This window comes from Podarcis gaigeae, assembly GCF_964106915.1.
Source record: "Podarcis gaigeae genome assembly, chromosome: 6".
Lineage (NCBI taxonomy): Eukaryota > Metazoa > Chordata > Lepidosauria > Squamata > Lacertidae > Podarcis > Podarcis gaigeae.
Genome location: NC_139682.1, coordinates 75,471,549 through 75,491,861, shown reverse-complemented (window position 1 = coordinate 75,491,861; position 20,313 = coordinate 75,471,549). Strand labels below are relative to the sequence as shown.

The 20,313-nt window shown below is 44.1% G+C and overlaps 2 protein-coding genes across 6 annotated transcripts in view; one reads left to right on the top strand and one right to left on the bottom strand.

Annotated features, from left to right (window-relative positions):
* The window catches only part of ARHGAP29 (Rho GTPase activating protein 29), a 100,792-nt gene extending 81,604 nt beyond the window's left edge, over window positions 1-19,188 (bottom strand). Inside the window, exon 1 of the mRNA XM_083743220.1 lies at window positions 19,084-19,188. The gene's annotated coding sequence lies outside the window, so the exon portion shown is untranslated. The remainder of the gene's footprint in view (window positions 1-19,083) is intronic.
* An 8-nt stretch (window positions 19,189-19,196) lies between these two features.
* Window positions 19,197-20,313, top strand: part of ABCD3 (ATP binding cassette subfamily D member 3) — a 49,214-nt gene continuing 48,097 nt past the window's right edge. For all 5 annotated transcript variants that reach the window (XR_014565400.1, XR_014565401.1, XR_014565402.1 and 2 more), the window contains exon 1: window positions 19,197-19,328. Coding sequence is in view for 2 of the 5 variants with exons in the window: in XM_083743390.1 (XP_083599516.1) it covers window positions 19,210-19,328 (119 nt within the window). In the remaining 3 variants the exon portion in view is untranslated. The remainder of the gene's footprint in view (window positions 19,329-20,313) is intronic.

The window sequence follows — 20,313 nt, the reverse complement described above, 5'->3', positions numbered from 1 at the left end:
GAAGATTATCTACAGTCTACAGTCTCAAGCTCATTAACTTCATCCACATGAGAGGCATATACCTTTAAAAAAGGTTTTTGAACTTCTTAGGAGATGAGGACGTGTTTTGGGATGTTACAGAGGTGAGCCAATCAGTGCTGTGCATTATTGGCTTCTGCAACAAAGTTCCAGATCTGGTTAATTGCTCTCAGTCCTGGACAGAAAAACTATTTGACAAGAATGCAGTAAGTGCACTTCCAGAGCAACTTCACTACTCAGAATGTGTACATCTGTACACATCATTTGTCACCATAGACAAGACTACCAAGTCTAGCATGACAATATTGTGCAGAAATGCAAGTTTGCTGTTAAACTATGCCATTGAACTTTTGTTTGGCAGCCTGGGGTGTGGGTGCAGGAACAGCAGGCTGTGCATACTAACCCACAATGTAAGGTTCAGGGCTCAAGCCAACACTTGTGAGTGGCCATGATTCAACCCAGGATGGTCTGCGGCAAACCTGACCCAGATCCAGAACCTGAACTGACTCGGGGCTTTGCTCAGTTATAAAGTAGAGAGTGAGGAGACTGAGACATGTGTCCCCTTCTTTCCCATATGTTTAATTAAGGTTTTAAACCCTAACTAAGCATGCAGTCGGGAGTGGTGAAAGGAGACGTGAGCTTCATGGTCAGGATGGGGGAGCTACCTGCACATTTCCTTCCATCCCTTGCTGCCAGACCACCACCAACCATTTTGACAACCCCAGATTGTTCTGGGTGGGCCCAGTCCAACCTTGGGTGATCCAGAGCTGCCTCAACCCGTTCAGGCCAAATCTGCAGTTGGCCCAAATTGGCCCAGTTTGATTCGAAACCTGGGATTTAGCTGGAACCTGTGTGCAGCCCTAGCAGGAAGTGTGAGACCCCTCTTTAGGAGGCTAGATATGCCACTTTTTTGTACTAGAAATAGAAAATCCGCCTCCCTCCCTCTACACTGTAAGAAATGTTTTAGTCTACTAGCTTTTCTAAGAGAGCGAAAGAATAGGGATGCCCACAAGCATTACACAACGGTGTTATGAGAGCAGCCCTGCAGGGCATCTTTAAATAACATGATGCAAAGCAAAACAACCCAAAGTTACCGACAGGATGGGAGGGGGAAAGAACTCTGTGTTCATATTTCACCCCATTTAAGAGAAATATAAATTCTGGTAAGGTTTTTGTTTTGTTTTCACCACTAAGGTTTAGAAACAGAGGCTGAAGTCCTAAGTGCACCTGCAGGAAAGGAAGTTGGTGGGTCTCACTTTTGAGCAAACAGGGGTTGTACCGTAAATGTGAAGGCAGAGAACTGCTGCATTGCTCTATAATACATTTACCTAAAAGAGAAGTGGATGAGATTATTGCCTTGAGTCGACTCTAGAGAAATGGCCAGTTCCTAACTGGGGCAGAAAAATTTAACCAAGTGTAATACGTCAGTTCCATACAAAAAGAACAGAGGAAGTCCAACACCGAATCACATTTCTAGGGTGTGTAGAAAGAAATTAACGATATTTGCAATTCCATTTGAACACAGCTTGATAGCCTCAAACTCCAGACTAAATGAGTTACACCCACTAAATCCTGAAAGAGATGGTTACAGAGATTAGCAGTGCCCTAATGAAACCTTTTGATGGCTACTTAGAGGGGAGGGGGATAAAAGGCAAAATATACATGTCATTCCCTTAGGAAGGAACTTCAGTAGGGTGGGTCCAGGAAATAAGGTTCCTAAAACATTGATACAGTAATGCATAGGTTTCTTAGAATATCCAGAAACAAATCTGGGTAATGCAGAATAAAAATGGTCAAAGTAAACCCATAATGGAAATGTCTCCTCTAACTTACAGTCACTTACATATAATACAAATGGGCAAAAGAGTAAAAAGAAAAATACTCTAAAGGATTACAAAAAGGTATTAAAGATTAAAAAAGGAATATAGGAAAAGAACCCCCCCCCCCGAGAGAGAGATGGAATTCAAAGAGAGGCACAGCACCTCCAAACCAGTGCACACATTACTACAAAAAGGAAATGGTTTTGCACTTAGCTAACAACAGATTGTTCTGGTAAACACTTCTGGGACGGACAGGAAGGAAAACACACTGAATGGATAGCATGACGACATTGTGTTGAAATGTAAGGTTGCTGTTAAGCTATGTAAAGCCACGCAAATAAGAAAAAATATTTCACACAAAGGTATTTAAATGAGAAATATAGGTGCTAAAGTTCAGCCTTGAATAAAAGTCCAAACCTTATGGTGGCATATACATGATATGGCTCTGTAAACATTACAGGCAGCTAGGTTGTGTCCCCCCCCCCAATTCAGGAAAACTCATCCAAACGCAGAATTTCATAAGAAATGGCTGGACAGATACAGGATAGATATAGATTGTTGCTAAGGTGTGTACATCGCTTTCCCAATCAGTGGTGGGAGTGGGCTGGATGCAGAGTAAACGGCCTTGAGCTCTGGGTTGTTGTCACGTAGAAGTCAAACCAATGTATGTAGTTTTAAAAGTTGAAGTGGAGGAGGGAGCCTTGCTCACTGTTTTCCCAAGCAGCTCTCTCTCATAGTCACGTTTTTCCTAGCAGGGCTTCAAGACTAAAAGCAAGCCCAGCTTGGTAGGGCAGTGCTGGGCAAAGGCCTATGGGAAAGGGGAGCAGCAGCCTACTTTTGTATCCATTTATTTAAGGCTGCGTGCACAGCATACATTTAAAGCACATCACTTCCCCCAGAGAATGCTGGGAATTGTAGGCCTGTGATGGGTCAACTACAGTTCCCATAATTCCTTTGGAAGAAGTATTGGGCTTTAATTGTCTGGTTTCTACACAGCCCACATGTCCCCTCTAGGCAGCTTGAGGAGGGAGGTTCCTTCCTTGCCCGAAAATCCACTGTGTTTCCCCATGAAACCCAAGCCCCCACTATGTGCCACTGTTTGGCACAACCCGCGCTCTGCGTCTAAGACATATCCCTGTAGCTGTAATGTCTTGTTTGGATGTGAATGGAAACCCTGAAAGTTTGCATTCTGAAACCCCAGGTCATCTCTAGCAGGGCTGGCCCTACCATTAGACAGTGAGGCAGATGATGACCATAGCACTTTGCTGATGGACAGAGCTGCAGGTGCTCCCTTATAGCTAGCCTGCTGCCCCCAGGTGCCGTGGAAGATGCTGTCCCTTCGCTGGTGCTGAAGGTTTCATCAGCTTCTGTGTGTACTGTGGAAGGGGGCACCATCTTGTCCTCTTACTTAGACAGCAAAATGTTTTGGGCCAGCCCTGCTCTCTAGCAAAATAATGAGATTCGGCTTGGCACAAAAGAGGCTGTCTGTTGCATCTCTGAATGCTTCTCCTTCAGCCAGGTGACATGCTCACCATTCACACGAAACAGAAGGCCTTCTTATACTTTCCTATTCTAAAAAACAGCTCTGGTGAACTATTTAAAAATCAAGTCTTCTAGTGCCATCTAGTGACACTACGTGGGAATTAAATGGTTTTTTAAATAATTGCCATCAGCCATGATTTCCTGCAGCTCCCTGATGGTTGTTGCTGAGCATCCTATGCATATTTATTTGGAGATGTACCCGACTAATTTTAATGGATGTGTTTTCAATATGTTTTGAGCTATTTGGGAGGGTTAGTTCTGAGAGATGGCATATAAGTACTAAAAATTTAACTAATAGGGCATACTTCCAACTAAATGTGTATAGATTGCTGTTAGGAACTAACTTAATGGGTTTTACTTCTGAGTAGACATGCATAGGTCTTTGCTGTTATATTTATACTCCAAACAAAATTTAGTTGACTATATATACATGACCCATTGAAGTCAGTAGACTTATTCCCAGATATTCAGATTTAAATTTCTGGACCCAACTTTTTAATGTTAATTAATTTCAATGAACTTACTGTGAGTAAAAATTCATTGCATACCACCCGCATTTTTTATTTGCAAATATAACAAAAAGAAAGTAAAACAAACAAAGTACCATTGATTATTTAATTTCTATACTACCTACTTTATTAAAAACATTTCTAAGTGTTGTACAAAAAACAGAAGCAACAACAGACAACTTAATCAAAATGTTACAAAAATACACATCTGCATATAAAAATGTTACAAAAATACAAAGTTACTAACATCTATTAACCAATATCAATTCATTTTCCTTCTGACACATCCTCCTTCTCAGCCCCTGGGTTCTCACCCGGTGTCCAAACAAATTCTCAAAAGTCTCAGAACGAGAAGAGTTCCTGGAAACAGCGGACATCCCCCTAGTCTCTCACTCTAGACTTGCTTTTTATGGGCAGGCCCAGGATGGATAGTACCTCCTCAGGCTGCCCTCAGCTGTGTCCCATTCAGCTGCATTCTCCATACCCATTTCCAAGTGCAGTTGAGTTTCCCAAGGGGTCCAGAAGATGGGGGAAAGGTCCCCCTACACTCACCGCTCTTTCTTCACCCTCTGTCTGCTCCTCCTCCTCCAGCTTCCACAGTACTAGCTGATGTTAACAGGAAGAATGTTCCATCAATCCTGAAGTGAAGGTATCAATTAATGTAAACAGTCTAAAGGTAAAGGTAAGGGGACCCCTGACAGTTAAGTCCAGTCGCAAACGACACTGGGGTTGCGGCTCTCATCTCACTTTACAACCCTAGGGAGCCAGCATTTGTCCGCTCCGCAGACAGTTTTTCTGGGTCATGTGACCAGCATGACTAAGCCGCTTCTGGTACAACGAAACACCAACACCAGAGCAGCGCATGGAAATGCCATTTACCTTCCCGCCAGAATGGTACCTATTAATCTACTTGCACTTTTTGGAGTGCTTTCAAACTGCTAGGTTGGCGGGAGCTGGGACCGAGCAATGGGAGCTCATCCTTTCGTGGATTTGAACCACCAACTTTTTGATTGGCAAGCCCAAGGCTCAGTGGTTTAGACCACAGCACCACCCGCATCGCTTAAGCAGTCTAAACAGGTACCTAAACGAAACAGACAATTCTAAGGAATGCACTCAAATGTAGAAAGGGCAGTAAGATCATTGGGTAATACAGTGGTACCTTGGGTTAAGTGCTTAATTTGTTCCAGAAGTCCGTTCTTAACCTGAAACTGTTCTTAACCTGAAGCACCACTTTAGCTAATGGGGCCTCCTGCTGCCGTTGCGCCGCCGGAGCACGATTTCTGTTCTCATCCTGAAGCATAATTCTTAACCCAAGGTACTATTTTTGGGTTAGCGGAGTCTGTAACCTGAAGCGTATGTAACCTGAAGCGTATGCAACCCGAGATACCACTGTAAAGGTAAAGGGACCCCTGACCATTAGGTCCAGTCATGACCGACTCTGGGGTTGCGGCGCTCATCTCGCTTTATTGGCCAAGGTGTACAGCTTCCGGGTCATGTGGCCAGCATAACTAAGCCGCTTCTGGAGAACCAGAGCAGCACACCTTCCCTGCTTGCACTTTGACGTGCTTTTGAACTGCTAGGTTGGCAGGAGCAGGGACCGAGCAACAGGAGCTCACCCCGTCGCAGGGATTCGAACCACCGACCTTCTGATTGGCAAGTCCTAGCCTCTGTGGTTTCACCCACAGCGCCACCTGCATCCCACTCATTGTGTAATAGATGGTGGCTATTTCTCCTTACAGCCTTGCATTATTATTTTTTTAAATTATTATTATTATTATTATTATTATTCTTCTTCTTCTTCTTCTTCTTCTTCTTCTTCTTCTTCTTCTTCTTCTTCTTCTTCTTCTTCTTCTTCTGCCCTTCATCTGAAGATTACAGGGCAGTTCCCAACACAAAAATACAATATAGAACACAAAATACATTAAAAAAATAAGCATTTTCCCACAAAGACATTTAAGAGGACATGTTAATCAGCCAAAGGCCTGGTTAAAGAATAATGTCTAAAGATATGCAATGAAGGCACCAGGCAAGCATCTCTGCGGAGAGCATTCTCGCAAATGGGGAGCCACCACAGAAAAGACCCACTCTCGTGTTGTCACCCTATGGACCTCTCACGGGGGAGACATATGAAAAAGGGCCGCAGATGATGATCACTGGGTCCACCTAAGTTCCTATGGGGAGAAGTTTTAAATGTTGCAAGCCCTCTTGGATGCCAACTTGTGAGAAATGTGTGATATATTCAATAAATAATAATTTCAACACTTGTTGCTCTACCCACTTTTGCCCCTGGCCCCACCTACTCCTGGCCTATGACCCTAGGAAGGATGGGCAGAATGAAATGTGGCAAGAAATGTTTCCCATTAGATCAACAAGCCCCTTTACTCAACAGTTTGGAGGGACACAGGTTAAGAAAGCACAGTGTAGCCTCAAGCAGCACTGTGCTGCTTCAGACATGCAGTGAGAACGGCTGGGAAGAGGCCTGTCACCATTTGTTAGTAAACCGGCACATGCCTACCCATTGCCACTTCTGGGCAAAGACTTCCACATAGGATGTGAGCCAGGACACATGGCAGACTGTTGTGTAGTCAGCACCGGATGAGTGCGGGCCAAACCACAGTTAATACAAGTATCATCAGTCAGGGAGGCTGACCGTTCGGATTGTAGCAGATGCGGATGGGGAATATAAATTGTTGCTTCCCTGCTGCAATGCTAAGGAAAATCTCTCTTCCATATACGCCATCATTTCTCCAATGAAAATAGGGACGATGCCCATTCTATAATGATAATTTTACTATTTATACCCCATACATCTTACAGGGTTGACCCAGCTACTCTGGGCAGCTTCCAACATATATAAAAACACAATAAAACATTTTTTTAAAACCTTCCCTTCAGACGGCTCAGCGGTTGGACAACTCCATACCCTTCAACATTTCTCCAATGAAAATAGGGACATCCTAAGGGAAAGCGGGACATTCTGGGATCAAATCAGAAACTGGGATGGCGGTGGGTGGGTGAAGTTTCCTCCACAGATCATTTTCTGCTGATGCAAATATAAGCTTTTCCGTTCTTAAAGTGCAGCACACATTTTGCAGTATACCACTTTGAAAGTCTTTCACACTTGGATCTGCTGGGCCCTTGTATTTTTCTTCTCCAAATCTGCATTTGAAGCACTAGCCTTGGCCTGCCTCTCTGTGCAACAATTTCACAACAGCTTTTTAAGATTAGATGGCATAACTGGCATGGATAGCCAACTAGATGTTGTCAGGCTCTGACTGCCCTGGCTCCCACTTGCTGAAGATCCTTTGATGTTTATAGATTACTATAAACCAATGTTTATTTTTTATTATTTTTTCCGCATAATTTTTATTGTTTTTTAAATCATAACAAACAAGAAAATAAAACAGTTTACACCTTGTTATCGCAGATTTCTTCCTATAAGACTTCCTTCAGCTTCCCCTGAAATCATCCATACCCTAATTTAACAAATTCACACAAATACTAGCTTATATTGACATTATTTTCTCTTTCCTTCTTTTTCTCTTTAGACAATATTCCAACCTTTTCACAGAGCTTTTTTAAACCCAACTAGCGTTATCTGACCTTCACTTATATTTTCCAGATATTCCACAAATTTCCCCCAGTCCTCAATGAACCTTTGGTCTTTTAAATATCTAATTTTCCCCGTCAATCTGTCCATCTCCGTGTATTCTAGTAGTTTTGCTCTTCATTCCTCAAGCGTCGGTATGTTCTGTTGTTTCCAATTTTGAGCCAATAGGACCCTTGCGGCCGTTGTTGCATATTGAAAGAATTTACTGTCATTGTTCTTTATATCACTTCCTGCTAGGCCTAACAGAAAAGCCTCCGGCTTTTCCCCAAAGTTATATCTTAATATACTTTTCATTTCATTATATACACTTTCCCAAAAGCCTTTGACCTTTCTGCAGTCCCACCACATGTGGAAGAAGGATCCCTCTTTTTCCCTGCATTTCCAGCATTTATTGCAAGTTTTATATATTTTTGCTAATTTTGCAGGTGTTATATACCAATGGTAAAACATCTTCATGAGGTTCTCTTTTAACGTTTACTATAAACCAATGTTTAATGTGTTTGGATTACTGTGGTACACATGCAAACTGCCGAAGGCACTTCATGCAATACACATGGTCAGTCCTAAATACATCTATCAAAAAGGCAGGTGTTGTAACTGCCAAAGCTTGAGACCTTGATTCAACATAGTCACACCCCTTTGCTACCCTCTTTTTAGAAATTAGACAGGCTCATGGTGGTTCAGCAAGCGTCTCCACAACCTCTCATCATGCTTAGTAGGTGTTAAGTTGTGAGTGAACATATCAGACAACACAGCGATTCTTCAAACAGCTCTTGTTTATTCACAGGCCAGAACAGATCTGAACTGAAGGGTTCAGTCAACCTGCTTATATAGAACTCCAGTACAACGTAACTGTAACAATTTTCTAAAACTATCCAATCACTGAACGTCACTTTAGATCCCTTATTTGCATAACTATCTACAGTATCCCCCTGCTGGCCCAGGGTGAGAACTTCAGTACATAACTAACAGTAGGTAGAACCCTCTGTTCCCTTCTCTTTTGGCTTATCCTAGTGCTTCTGCTTCCTGAGGGGTTGCTGAGACTGGTGAAACATCCATCCTGGGTAAGCAGAGCTACTCCCAGTATCTGATTGCATCTCGGGAGTGTCCAAAAGATGCTCCAACAGCCCTGGAGAGGTAGGTGGGGATGGAAAGCGAGGTGGGGCTTGCAGCTTTCTTCACAGGGGTGGATAAGGCAAGAGAGCAGGCTGCAGGAGCTACCCGCCCTGCAGGATCCTCACTAACAGACTGCCCCACTCTGTGCAGAGGTCCCCACATCTCACTGGAGATTTTCCCTGGGTGCTTGGCCAGTCCTCCATCAGCACTGCCCTGACTTGGCCAGCCTATGACACTAATCCCAATCAGCCCCAGCCTGTAATGGCCAATGGTCAGGGAAGATGGGATTTGTAGTCCTGCCCTCCAGGACTACAAATCCCATCTTCTCCGAGGGACTATCTTCTCTTAACTGAAGTCTACAGGAAGTGTACAAGACCGGAACAGTGTATGAGTGTCCCTTCTTAGGGCATTAATCACAAATAAATTTGCCTTGATACCAGGCCTGCTAAGTTCAATGGAATGTCTTTGCAAGTGTGCCAGCAGCACGGCTACCTCAGATACAAAATTAGAAAACTATGTTGTGAAACGAGTCTCCACCAGCACAACATAGTATTTTATTCTCTAAACTGCTGTGGGATTTTATTAATTCCTCACTTTTCTTTTAGCATAATGTTTTTTTCTGCCAGCTTGTCTTCCCACCTCCTCCACAGGCTTGGAATCCTCCCTGTTTGGGGCATCCTTTTTAAAAATAAATGTCATATTTATCCTTGGGAGCTGTCTGTGTTTTGGTTTATGAAATTCTGTAAAACACCATTCTGGTGCTGTCTAATTGATATACAGTAATAAAAAGTCTGACATTTATAAGAATAGGAAGGGTGGGCCACTGTTTCTACTGTTCTTATCTGAACCACCAGCATCATTCTCCAAATACAAGAGGACGGGGAAATAAAGGGGAAGAGATGCATGGGGGGCGGGGAGTAGGCAAAAGAACTCTGGCTTTATAGATAGACTTTGCTAATGTATTAATAGGTGAGAAAAATCTGCTAATACCGTGGTATCTTTCAGTGAATCAAGACAACACGGGCTGGAGAGAAGACAACAGTTTTTCAGTGCCAGAGGCACTTTGATAACCCTGCTCATTGTGTGTACACAGTCCAATGCTGCCTCTTATAAAGAGGATTTGGGTTGTTTAAAATAGTAACAACTTTGATCAGAGGTAACAGTGGGATGGAAAGACATGGCCCACAGCACACCATGGAAAGTGAAACCTGTCCCAATCCCACTCTCAATTCTTGTAAGGCGTGTCAATAATGTTCAAACCAAGCAGCTACTGGGTTCAGAACACCTTTGCATACATGAAGAAATTCTGCCATGCTTCACAAATTCCACACCGGCTTTTAGGCATAGAAGGAAACTAAATTAGGTGCAGATGCGGGGGGGTGAACTGCGTGCCTTTGGGACTCATTGTGCTGTGGGAAAAAAGCTGGAAAAATTCCTCCTACGCTGACTGGAAATGTCACAATACCGTATGCCTTGAAGCAAAGGCATGAAGATGGCACTTTCCCCTAGTGAACAGTATGAATTTGAATGCTAGGTTTCTTTCATTGTTTTGTTTTGCTATTACATACATACCATGTGGTGTGAGACTAAATATGATCCATTATCCCTTCCTTTCTCTGTTCAATGAGGGAATGTAGTATCAACAAGAAGATAGGAAATGCTTTCATTGAATCTGGCTGTCCAACATTTGGCTGTTGGCTTCTGTCTGTCTTGAAAGACAATGGAGTGCGCCTCTGGGGGTGAAGTTGAACTGATGTGTTCCCAGCACCATAGTCACCTCCCTGGGGCACAAGCCTGTGCAGCAGCGGTGTGTGTGAAATTCTTTTGTAGGGAAACAGTTAGGGCCAGAGGCGCCAGCTTGGGAGGGGCCCAGCATCCCACGTGTGGGCATTGTGCCTCCCTCCCTAATCTGGGCAGAAGCATCCCGGGCTTTGGGAAGGAGGCACAAGACTTCTGACAGGATGCTGGAGCCCTGCTACCTTCTTCCCAAAGTTGGGTGGGCTTTTGGAATGTGGCGGAAGGATCCTGTTGGAGCATCGTGCCTCCTTCCCTAAGCTGGGCAGAAGCTTCCCAGGATTTAGGAAGGAGGCACCAGTCTTTAATACTCTAATTTACTGGAAACATTTAGGGGACTAGTCCAGTCCCCCTAGCCCACTGACTGCACACCACTGCTATGGTGGTCCTGGGCTGCCCAGATGACAAGACCCTCCCCCTTCGGCCTCACTGAAGTGGTCCCAAAGCAGAGCAATACGTTTGGCACCAGCTTGACTGCAGGAGTTGCCAGGAGGAGGCATACAAGGTACCATCCAACCATCTTAGGGACTCTACTCCAGATTTGTGTAGGGTTTACTCCTTAGCCCTTTCTTCTCTCAAATATATCCCACAAAGCAACAGAGGTTTAGGATCAGAGTTTTCCTTCTCTTCTGCAGGTTGATGAGTCCCATCTGCCCCTCACTTCCCTCTACAGCACTTGCACTAACCGCTTTCTTGACTGTTGGACCCACTATTGGTCTCATTCGCTCAATCCACCAGAGCCTGTCTTTGTCTGCAGGGCAAATTCATGGCTCACCAAAGATTTGAGACCCGTCTGCTACCCTCACCTGGTTTAGTCAGCCAGTCGAAGCCATTTCCCAAGTTATGGTCGCTGTCTCATGCTGACAGCTTCTAAGATCCACAGGTGAGAGATGATTGCAGTGCGGGGACCAAAGGTGGACAAACTACCCCAGAAGGAGCACAATGTGTCCCACATCAGAGGTACTACCGCTCCCCTAACACCCCATACACCCAACATTTAAACTTCACAATACATTATGAAGCACTAACACAGTGCTTCCTAAACTTGCTACTCCATGGACCACCTGAAAAATGCTAAGGGTCTTGGTGGATTTTTTCTGCCCATTGTAGCAATTTTAATGCACTGTGCTAGATGTTGTATGGTTTTTAACTATATTTTTACAAGCATACTGTGGACCACCTGAATGATACTCGTGGACCACTGTTGGTCCAACGCCCACAGTCGCTCTTATCTTGTCTTCCTTATTTCGACCCTTGCTGGATGTCAGCCTTCTGCAATGTAACCTGTTTCTATCCCTTCCATGTTGCCTTGGTGCAATGCAACAGTCATTTCCAGATGGGCACGTTGGAATAGGGGAGAGAAGGGAATCCAAATTGTTTAGCATGGTTAAAATGGATTATTTATTTACACCAATCTCTCAGTGTACACCAGGTCAGCGTGTAAAAAACAACAACCCATTGAGCTGGTTGGTGATAGGAAAAAAATTATGTGATGTAAAACATGGGTTTGCATAGTGCTCATCCTCCTTTCCTAAAGGATACCCTACAAAGGGATGATATGGAAGACTTCTGAAAATTGTGTGCATGAAGGTCATTTTCTCCATGTGCATAAGAATTAAGAATGAAGAGGTGTCTCCTGCAGCAAAATACTTGCCTGCCATAATTATCTTATGGAGCTTGACTCACCCTCGCCTCAACTTCCAAAATGAAGCTGGCAGCTAAAACTTTGTGCCTTCCCTGATGCTCATGGCATGCCCCTCCTCTTGAATTTTCTATATTTTCTTATTGTACTTCGTGGATGATTCTAATATTCTTTACTCCACTTCTATTTGCCTGGCTTTTAAACCCTTTCCACTCACTAAAAATTATTCTCCCACGAGTGTTATTACTCAAAGACCAAGAGATACAGCAACTGAGATGTAACTCTTACAAAGCACTACCAACATCTTGAACCGGCTCCAGGGATTAATCAGAAGACAAAATTAATACGCTCCCTGTCAGAAGGCTTGTTCACATGAAAGAGGCACAGGACCTCAGGCTAACTGCAGAATGCTATGTCAGTTTAGCAGAAATGCAAGTTTCATACAGGTCTCCTAGACACTGGGATGGAGCAATACTGCACAGGCCAGGTTAAATATGCATAGGTAAACAGGAATGGCAATTATCAGAAAGGGGAAGTAAATTTAGGATCATTAACATTCATTTGTTGCAGGCCCAAGATATGGGCCGTCCAATTATGCTAAAAGATTGGAAAAACTTATGGAATGTAAATTTGAAATATACAGCCAGCTATAATACAAGAGAGGACGTGGGTGGTGCTGTGGGTTTAACCACAGAGCCTAGGACTTGCCGATCAGAAGGTTGGTGGTTCGAATCCCCACGACGGGGTGAGCTCCTGTTGCTCGGTCCCTGCTCCTGCCAACCTAGCAGTTCGAAAGCACGTCAAAGTATAAGTAGATAACTAGGTACCGCTCTGGTGAGAAGGTAAACGGCGTTTCCGTGCGCTGCTCTGGTTCGCCAGAAGCAGCTTAGTCATGCTGGCCACATGACCCGAAAGCTGTACGCCGGCTCCCTCGGCCAATAAAGCGAGATGAGTGTCGCAACCCCAGAGTCGGTCACGACTGGACCTAATGGTCAGGGGTCCCTTTACCTTTACCTTTATAATATGAGAGACCACGATGAAAACGGCTCATAGGTCACTCCTTCCAGATTATCAAGAATGTATAAAAATTTGTTGGATGCTTGTTGGAGATGTGGAGGAAATAACAGTGACATGATCCACATTCGGTGGATGTGTGAAAAGATTAAGATTTGAGGAGGAATATACGATGAATTAAAAAAGATGATGGGGATAACCTTTACTAAAAAACCGGAGGCATTTCTATTAAGTATTTTAGATAAAGAGATCCCAAAAAAACTAAGAGAGGTATTCTTGTATGCAATGGCAGCAGCTCGTATACTTGTGGCCAAGGGATGGAAAGATCACAAGGCTCCAAAAATAACAGATTGGCAAATCAAATTACAGGAATTGGTGGAGACGGCTCAATTGACTAGCAAACTCAGAGGAACCTCAAAGCAAAAATTTGCAGAAAAATGGGATGGTTATAGAAGATATGTTCAAAAATACAATAATAGTTCTGACTCCGTGCCAGCATTCGAGTGATAAAGGAACTAAAAGGAGGTGGACAACTATTAAGGATTTATTATGTTTTCAGAATATATGGGTAAATTTATATAGAAATGTTTATTGTTCTGTGTACATTCGATTGTAAGATAAAATATATGCTAAGGGACTTGACAGGAAGTAAAAGTTGAAAAAAGATTTTGGAAGCTAAAAGGGGGGGGGGAATTTACTTTCATTATTATCATTTTGTGTTTGGGTGTGTAGGTGTCTGCATATATGTGTGTTTTTGTATGGAATGTTTGGGAAGAAATAAGACAGTAAATAACAAATAAACTAAATATTGATGTATGTAATTTTTATTTCTTAATTATATTTAATGGTAGTATGGTTGTATTTTTTTTGTAACATAAATTCATTCAATAATTTTTTTTTTAAAAAACCAACAACATTCATTTGTTACCATGTCCCCCAATATGGTATCAGCATCGTTTCAACTTAGATATTATTAAACTGTACTACAAGTCCCCACATGATGTGCTGCACATTTTCTATCCCAAGCTCTGCCCACACAAAAGCATTTTCTTTTTTGCAATAGCAGACCGCCTACAGATGGCTTGACCTTAATTTGCTGGGAGTGTCTCCTTCCTCAGCAGGTTATGGCTCACTCTAGCATTACTGGGTTCCAAATGAGCATTACCTCCCCTTTCTGGAGGCTTCATGTGGAAATCCTGGGTTCCCAAGCATGGCACAAAGACTTTCTCGTGATACCCACCAAGACCTCCTATTCCACCCAATTTTTATTTGTAAATGTGGTTTTTTAAAGCTCATTTATTTTGGGAATTTGCTTGAATTTTTCCATTGCTTTGTTGTTCGGGGGTGTTCAGTTTTTCTTCTGCTAAATGGGTATTTTGTGGTGCCCATGACAGATTTCAAAATGCACCCACAGGCCCACAGGGGTTAGGGACCCTTGCAGGAAGTCAACACTTCTCTAGTAGTTATGATAATCCTGGTTCTCACTTTCCTTGATTGCCCCCCCCCCCGCCACCTTTTCTGCTTCAGTCTCCTTTACTCAGAGCCCTGCATGTCTTTTATTTATCACATAAATATAGAAAAAACACAGTATATAATAATAATATCCTGCCTCCTCTGGCACATTGCCTTTGGTTATGTTTACAGCCCTCTACCAGTTTCAGGGCAAATCCTGTGCAAAGCTCTAAATGATGTGAGAAGCCTCCATGAGTAGAGAACTTGCCCTTCTTCAGAACTACATCCTCAATATTACAAGATGAAGGGCAATGCCCCAGAGGGAGCAAAGGTTGGCAGCATGCGCTCACACTCATTTGCACATTTCTTTACACACAGGTAAATGGAACGCCCAACCTCGGCTATAATCTGATAGCATGTGTATGATTAAATCATAGACAGTATTGCAAAAGCACAGCTGCATTCAGATGCAATGGCAAATCATGCTTCCTTATCACTTGCAAGGGAATGTTATTAAGAAGCTTCCCTTCCTAGTTAGGAAGGTCTCAAGCCATAGTTTCATCTTATTTTTCTATAAAAAAAAACACAGGGTGAGGAAATGTGAAGTTGTTGTGTGTGGTCCTCAAAAGTAGGAGTCTATAACTCCATTTTTGTTGCCACCAAGGACATTTCCCATAACTTTACTCAACTTGCAGTAGCTAGAATAGTGAATGCGACAATGCCTGTTTTCTAAAATGGTGACATTGCAAAAATGGTGCTTAAATCTTGCCATGGGACTTGAATACACTCTAAACAATAGACACAAATCTATAGTTCAGTTAACACTCTGAAGTTTCTGTAATAAAAGGAATATTTAAGCGGCAAGTCAAAACACGAAAGATGGACAACTCCTAACAATTATGTCTATGGAAGAAAGTCTTGAGCAACCTAAATATGAAGAAAATACGCTGTAAACAGAAATGTTTGATTCATACAGGAAATGTTAATCAACTTTCACACTACCAAGTCTTGGATTCTTGGGTGTACAATACTTAATTACTTTTCCATCTTTCACTGACTAAAATAAAGGCAGATCTCTGGTTTTATTGATGAAGAGGTTGTGATCGAAAACTAATGATAGGTAAAGATAAAACACCCCTGACAATTAAGTCCAGTTGCAGACGACTCTGGGGTTGCGGTGCTCATCTCGCTTTACAGGCCGAGGGAGCCCGTGTTTGTCCGCTTCCACAGACAGTTTTTCCAGGTCATGTGGCCAGAATGACGAAGAGGCTTCTGGCGAAACCAGAGCAGCACATGGAAATGCAGTTTACCTTCCCGCTGGAGCAGGCCCTATTTATCTACTTGCACTTTGATGTGCTTCCAAACTGCTAGGTTGGCAGGAGCTGGGAGTAAATACTTAATTCCTTTTATTGGCATTGCTGGCACTGAATACATTTGCTTCTCTTCCAGCACTGCGTCCATGTTATCATCCTGAAGAGCTGTTTTAGGTAGTTGAAAAACTCAGCCATCTTTTTTGCTCATGAACTCATGACCTTTAAAGCCCTAAACAGCCTCGGTTCAGTATACCTGAAGGAGCGTCTCCACCCCCATTGTTCTGCCCGGACACGGAGGTCCAGTGCTGAGGGCCTTCTGGTGGTTCCCCTGCTGCGAGAAGCCAAGTTACAGGGAACCAGGCAGAGGGCCTTCTCGGTAGTGGTACCTGCCCTGTGGAACGCTCTCCCACCAGATGTCAAAGAGAAAAACAACTACCAGACTTTTAGAAGACATCTGTTTAGTGAAGCTAGCAGGCATTAGCCCCCTGAATCAGATTTCATTGAGTCCACTTTCCCCTTGACCCAAGGAACTGAGTGCCTCCAGGCCTACCTCCAACAGCATAGGGAGAGCACCAGGCAGGATGCCTGGAAGAAGAAGAAGAAGAAGAAGAAGAAGAAGAAGAAGAAGAAGAAGAAGAAGAGTTTGGATTTGATATCCCGCTTTATCACTACCCTAAGGAGTCTAACGGGTAACAATCTCCTTTCCCTTCCTCCCCTACAACAAACACTCTGTGAGGTGAGTGAGACTGAGAGACTTCAGAGAAGTGTGACTGGCCCAAGGTCACCCAGCAGCTGCATGTGGAGGAGCGGGCCCCAAACCAAGTTCACCAGATTACGAGTCTACCGCTCTTAACATGGGCAGAAGGCCCTGTCTACAGCTAGAGGGCTGGCCCTTTAAGGACTACAGTTCTAAAAAAGGAGGCATTATTTTATTGCATTTGTTAGTTCCTTTTCTTACAAGACAACTCAAAGCGACTTGCATTAAAGCCAACAACTAAAACCAAATAGCACAACAATCCAAGAGAGGCTGGGAGATGTGACTAGTCATAACAGCTTGCTGTTAACAGTTACAACCGTCCTAGCATCCTGCCAGCTCCCTCAGTTAGTGTGAAGAAGGGGAAAAGAGCCTCCCACACTCTTAACTGAGACTAACTGAGCAACAACCTCTCCCAAGCCATGTTTAAGAGCAGCAGAAGTGGCTGGGGAGTTCAGATTTTTTAAAAAATTAAAATTATTTTGTAAGTTATCTTGTTACTCAGTATGGTATTTTAACATGATTTTTAAATGTATTGTGATATTTTAAGTATTGTGACTTTGCTGTTATTTTTATTGCACATAGTTTAGTAATGGTTCACTGAAACTGTTGGGAGTGATTTTCTGTTTAATTATTATTCGCTGATATTCTTAGAGTTAATATTATTGTGTGCTATTATATTCTAATGGATTATTGCATATTACCTTTGTTGTTGTTTAGTCGTTTAGTCGTGTCCGACTCTTCGTGACCCCATGGACCAGAGCACGCCAGGCACTTCTGTCCTCCACTGCCTCCCGCAGTTTGATCAAACTCATGCTGGTAGCTTCAAGAACACCCTCCAACCATCTCATCCTCTGTCGTCCCCTTCTCCTTGTGCCTTCCATCTTTCCCAACATCAGGGTCTTTTCCAGGGAGTTTTCTCTTCTCATGAGGTGGCCAAAGTATTGGAGCCTCAGCTTCACAATCTGTCCTTCCAGTGAGCACTCAGGGCTGATTTCCTTAAGAATGGATACGTTTGATCTTCTTGCAGTCCATGGGACTCTCAAGAGTCTCCTCCAGCACCATAATTCCAAAGCATCAATTCTTTGGCGATCAGCCTTCTTTATGGTTCAGCTCTCACTTCCATACATCACTACTGGGAAAACCATAGCTTTTACTATACGGACCCTTGTTGGCAAGGTGATGTCTCTACTTTTTAATATTCTGTCTAGGTTTGTCATTGCTTTTCTCCCAAGAAGCAGGCGTCTTTTAATTTCGTGACTGCTGTCACCATCTGCAGTGATCATGGAGCCCAAGAAAGTAAAATCTCTTACTGCCTCCATTTCTTCCCCTTCTATTTGCCAGGAGGTGATGGGACCAGTGGCCATGATCTGCATATTACCAAATTTGATATAAATTGCTTATTTTAATGTCACATTTTCAATTTTGACCTATTTGTATTGTTATAAGATGTGTGATCTTTGTTGTATATTTTGTTGTTTTTTCAGCTTCTCAACTGCCTTGTTTATAGCAATATAGAAAGGTGGTGTACAAATTAAAAGTGAAATAAAATGAAATGAGCGGGGGCTTAAGCAACTACAGTTACCCTTCAAATTCTTGGGAGCCTTGGAACTGCCTTTCCTGCTAAACAAGAAAGACTAACTAGCCCAGTTATTCATTTTGCAAGACTGCAAACATGAAGAAAGAGGAGAAACCTGTAGAACAAGTTGAATCTCTTATTTAACCTTAAATGAGCCTATTTTGTTGTGCAATGGTAAGCTGTAGGTATAATGTATCTGGAGTGGGAGGGGGGAAACAGGATACATATACAGCTTTCCAAATGGGAGATAACAACTACAGTACTGTACAGTATTTGTCTTCATAGGGATGCCACAGAAAGGTGCAAGTGTAAAGACACATGGTAAAGATGTATGTGCCTGCGCAATATAAAAGGCATCCATACACACAAACCCACCTGTCACACAACAATGGGCATTTTCCTCGCCCATAACGGCGGGCGCCCGCTCTGAAGTTCCAACCTCGCACCATAAATCATGGGAAGGTGGAAACTTGCAAGTCTTCCAGCTGTTGCGACTACAACTCCCGTCATGCCCCACCACTGGCCATTCTCGCTGGGTCTGCCGGGAGTTGTAGTAAAAAACACACACACAAAACAAAGGGGTTCTCCGCCGTTGAGTGGAGAGAATCCGCTTCACTAAAAACAAAACAAAACCCACTTCACTAAAATAATGGGGGGGGGGGGTAAAAAAACTAACACCCTTCGTACAACACACGACGCGTCTATAACGGCCTGAGTAGCGACGACCGAGCTTGACTAGCCAGGCCCCAGCGTAAGCGCTCTTATTCCCTCAGAGGCCGCTTGCCGTCGTTGCGCTTAACCAGGCCGGGCGCCTCTTGCTCGCCTCCAACCAACCAAGGTGGTGTGAGGAGGAGTCGGGCCTGAGGCGGGCCTGGAGAGGAGTGAGAGCGAGGGCAGGGCCTCAGCCGCTGCGGCCTTACCCCTCAGCTGACAGGCGCCGCCTCTTTCTTCCCCCCCGGCATCCTCCGCGCTGCGGCGAGCCTCTTCCCCGGTCAGCCGCTGCCGCTGCTGCTTCTCGGGCTGCGCTCGCCGTCGCCTCCGCCGCCATGGCCGCCTACAGCAAGTTCCTCACCGCGCGCTACTCCACCATGGCCGGCGCCACCGCCGCCGCTTGCGCGGTGCTCTGCCTGCTCAGCAAGCGGAGGAAGGCGGCCGCCCTGCACGGGTCAGTCGGGGGCGATTCATGGGAGGCCGGGGGCTTTGGGTGTGGGGTGTGTGTAGGGGGCAACCGAGAGAGTAAGATCCCGGCTGTCTCCTCCGCCAACAGGATAAAAGGAAGGGTTGGGGTGGGGTGAATAAAGTGGCCCCCGGTAGTCGAGGGGGTGATTTAAGGTGGAGAGGGGGTGGGAAACAAAGGGAGACTCCAGAGTGAGCCTTGCAGAGACTCCGTAGGCGTGGCATTTTTAGGGAACATTCAGAAACTAGTCCATATCGACCGAATCAGAGCCGCACTGTGCCTTGATCCCTGTTGCTTTGCCCAGGGGCTCCGAAGTCTTTCTATGGCCTCTTTGTTACCTTGACATCCTTTTACCTGGTTTCAACCCGGGAAAGCATGTGGCTCTTCCTTTCTCGGGGATGGTTAGAAATGGCACACCTGCTGCACATTGCACCTGTTGAACAGGTATCGAGGGTCTGGTGGCACACCTGTTGCGGCAGGTAGACCTGCAAAATAGGTGCTGTGCAACAGCCCCCCCCCCAGCTTGAGTTATCTTAATGATGCTGTGTCTGTTAACTGGGATAGGTACCAGATATTGTTGGGCTCCTGACACCCATCAGTCCCGGCCAGCGCAGACAAGGGTCGTGGGTGCTGGAAGTTGTAGCCCATGATATCTAGTGGCACACCAGACCCTTGACTGCGTTCAAACACCTGAGAGATTAGCTTATAGGAGAACGTAATATTATAATTGGTGTTTACATAGCATTTTAGAGTGCCAGAATATCTTCACATGCACTTCTTTGGTTGCTGTGACAGCAACTAGCAAGCTGGGTCAATCAGCCCCTATAGACACAGAAAGTTTTGACAACAAAATAATAACAAACGTTATTGTAGACTGTCAAAGCCTGGGAGAAAGGTTGGATGCAATTGATGCAAAAGTTTCGTAACTATTGGGCAATGATCAGTTTTATTATAGTTCAAAATGCTTTTATGT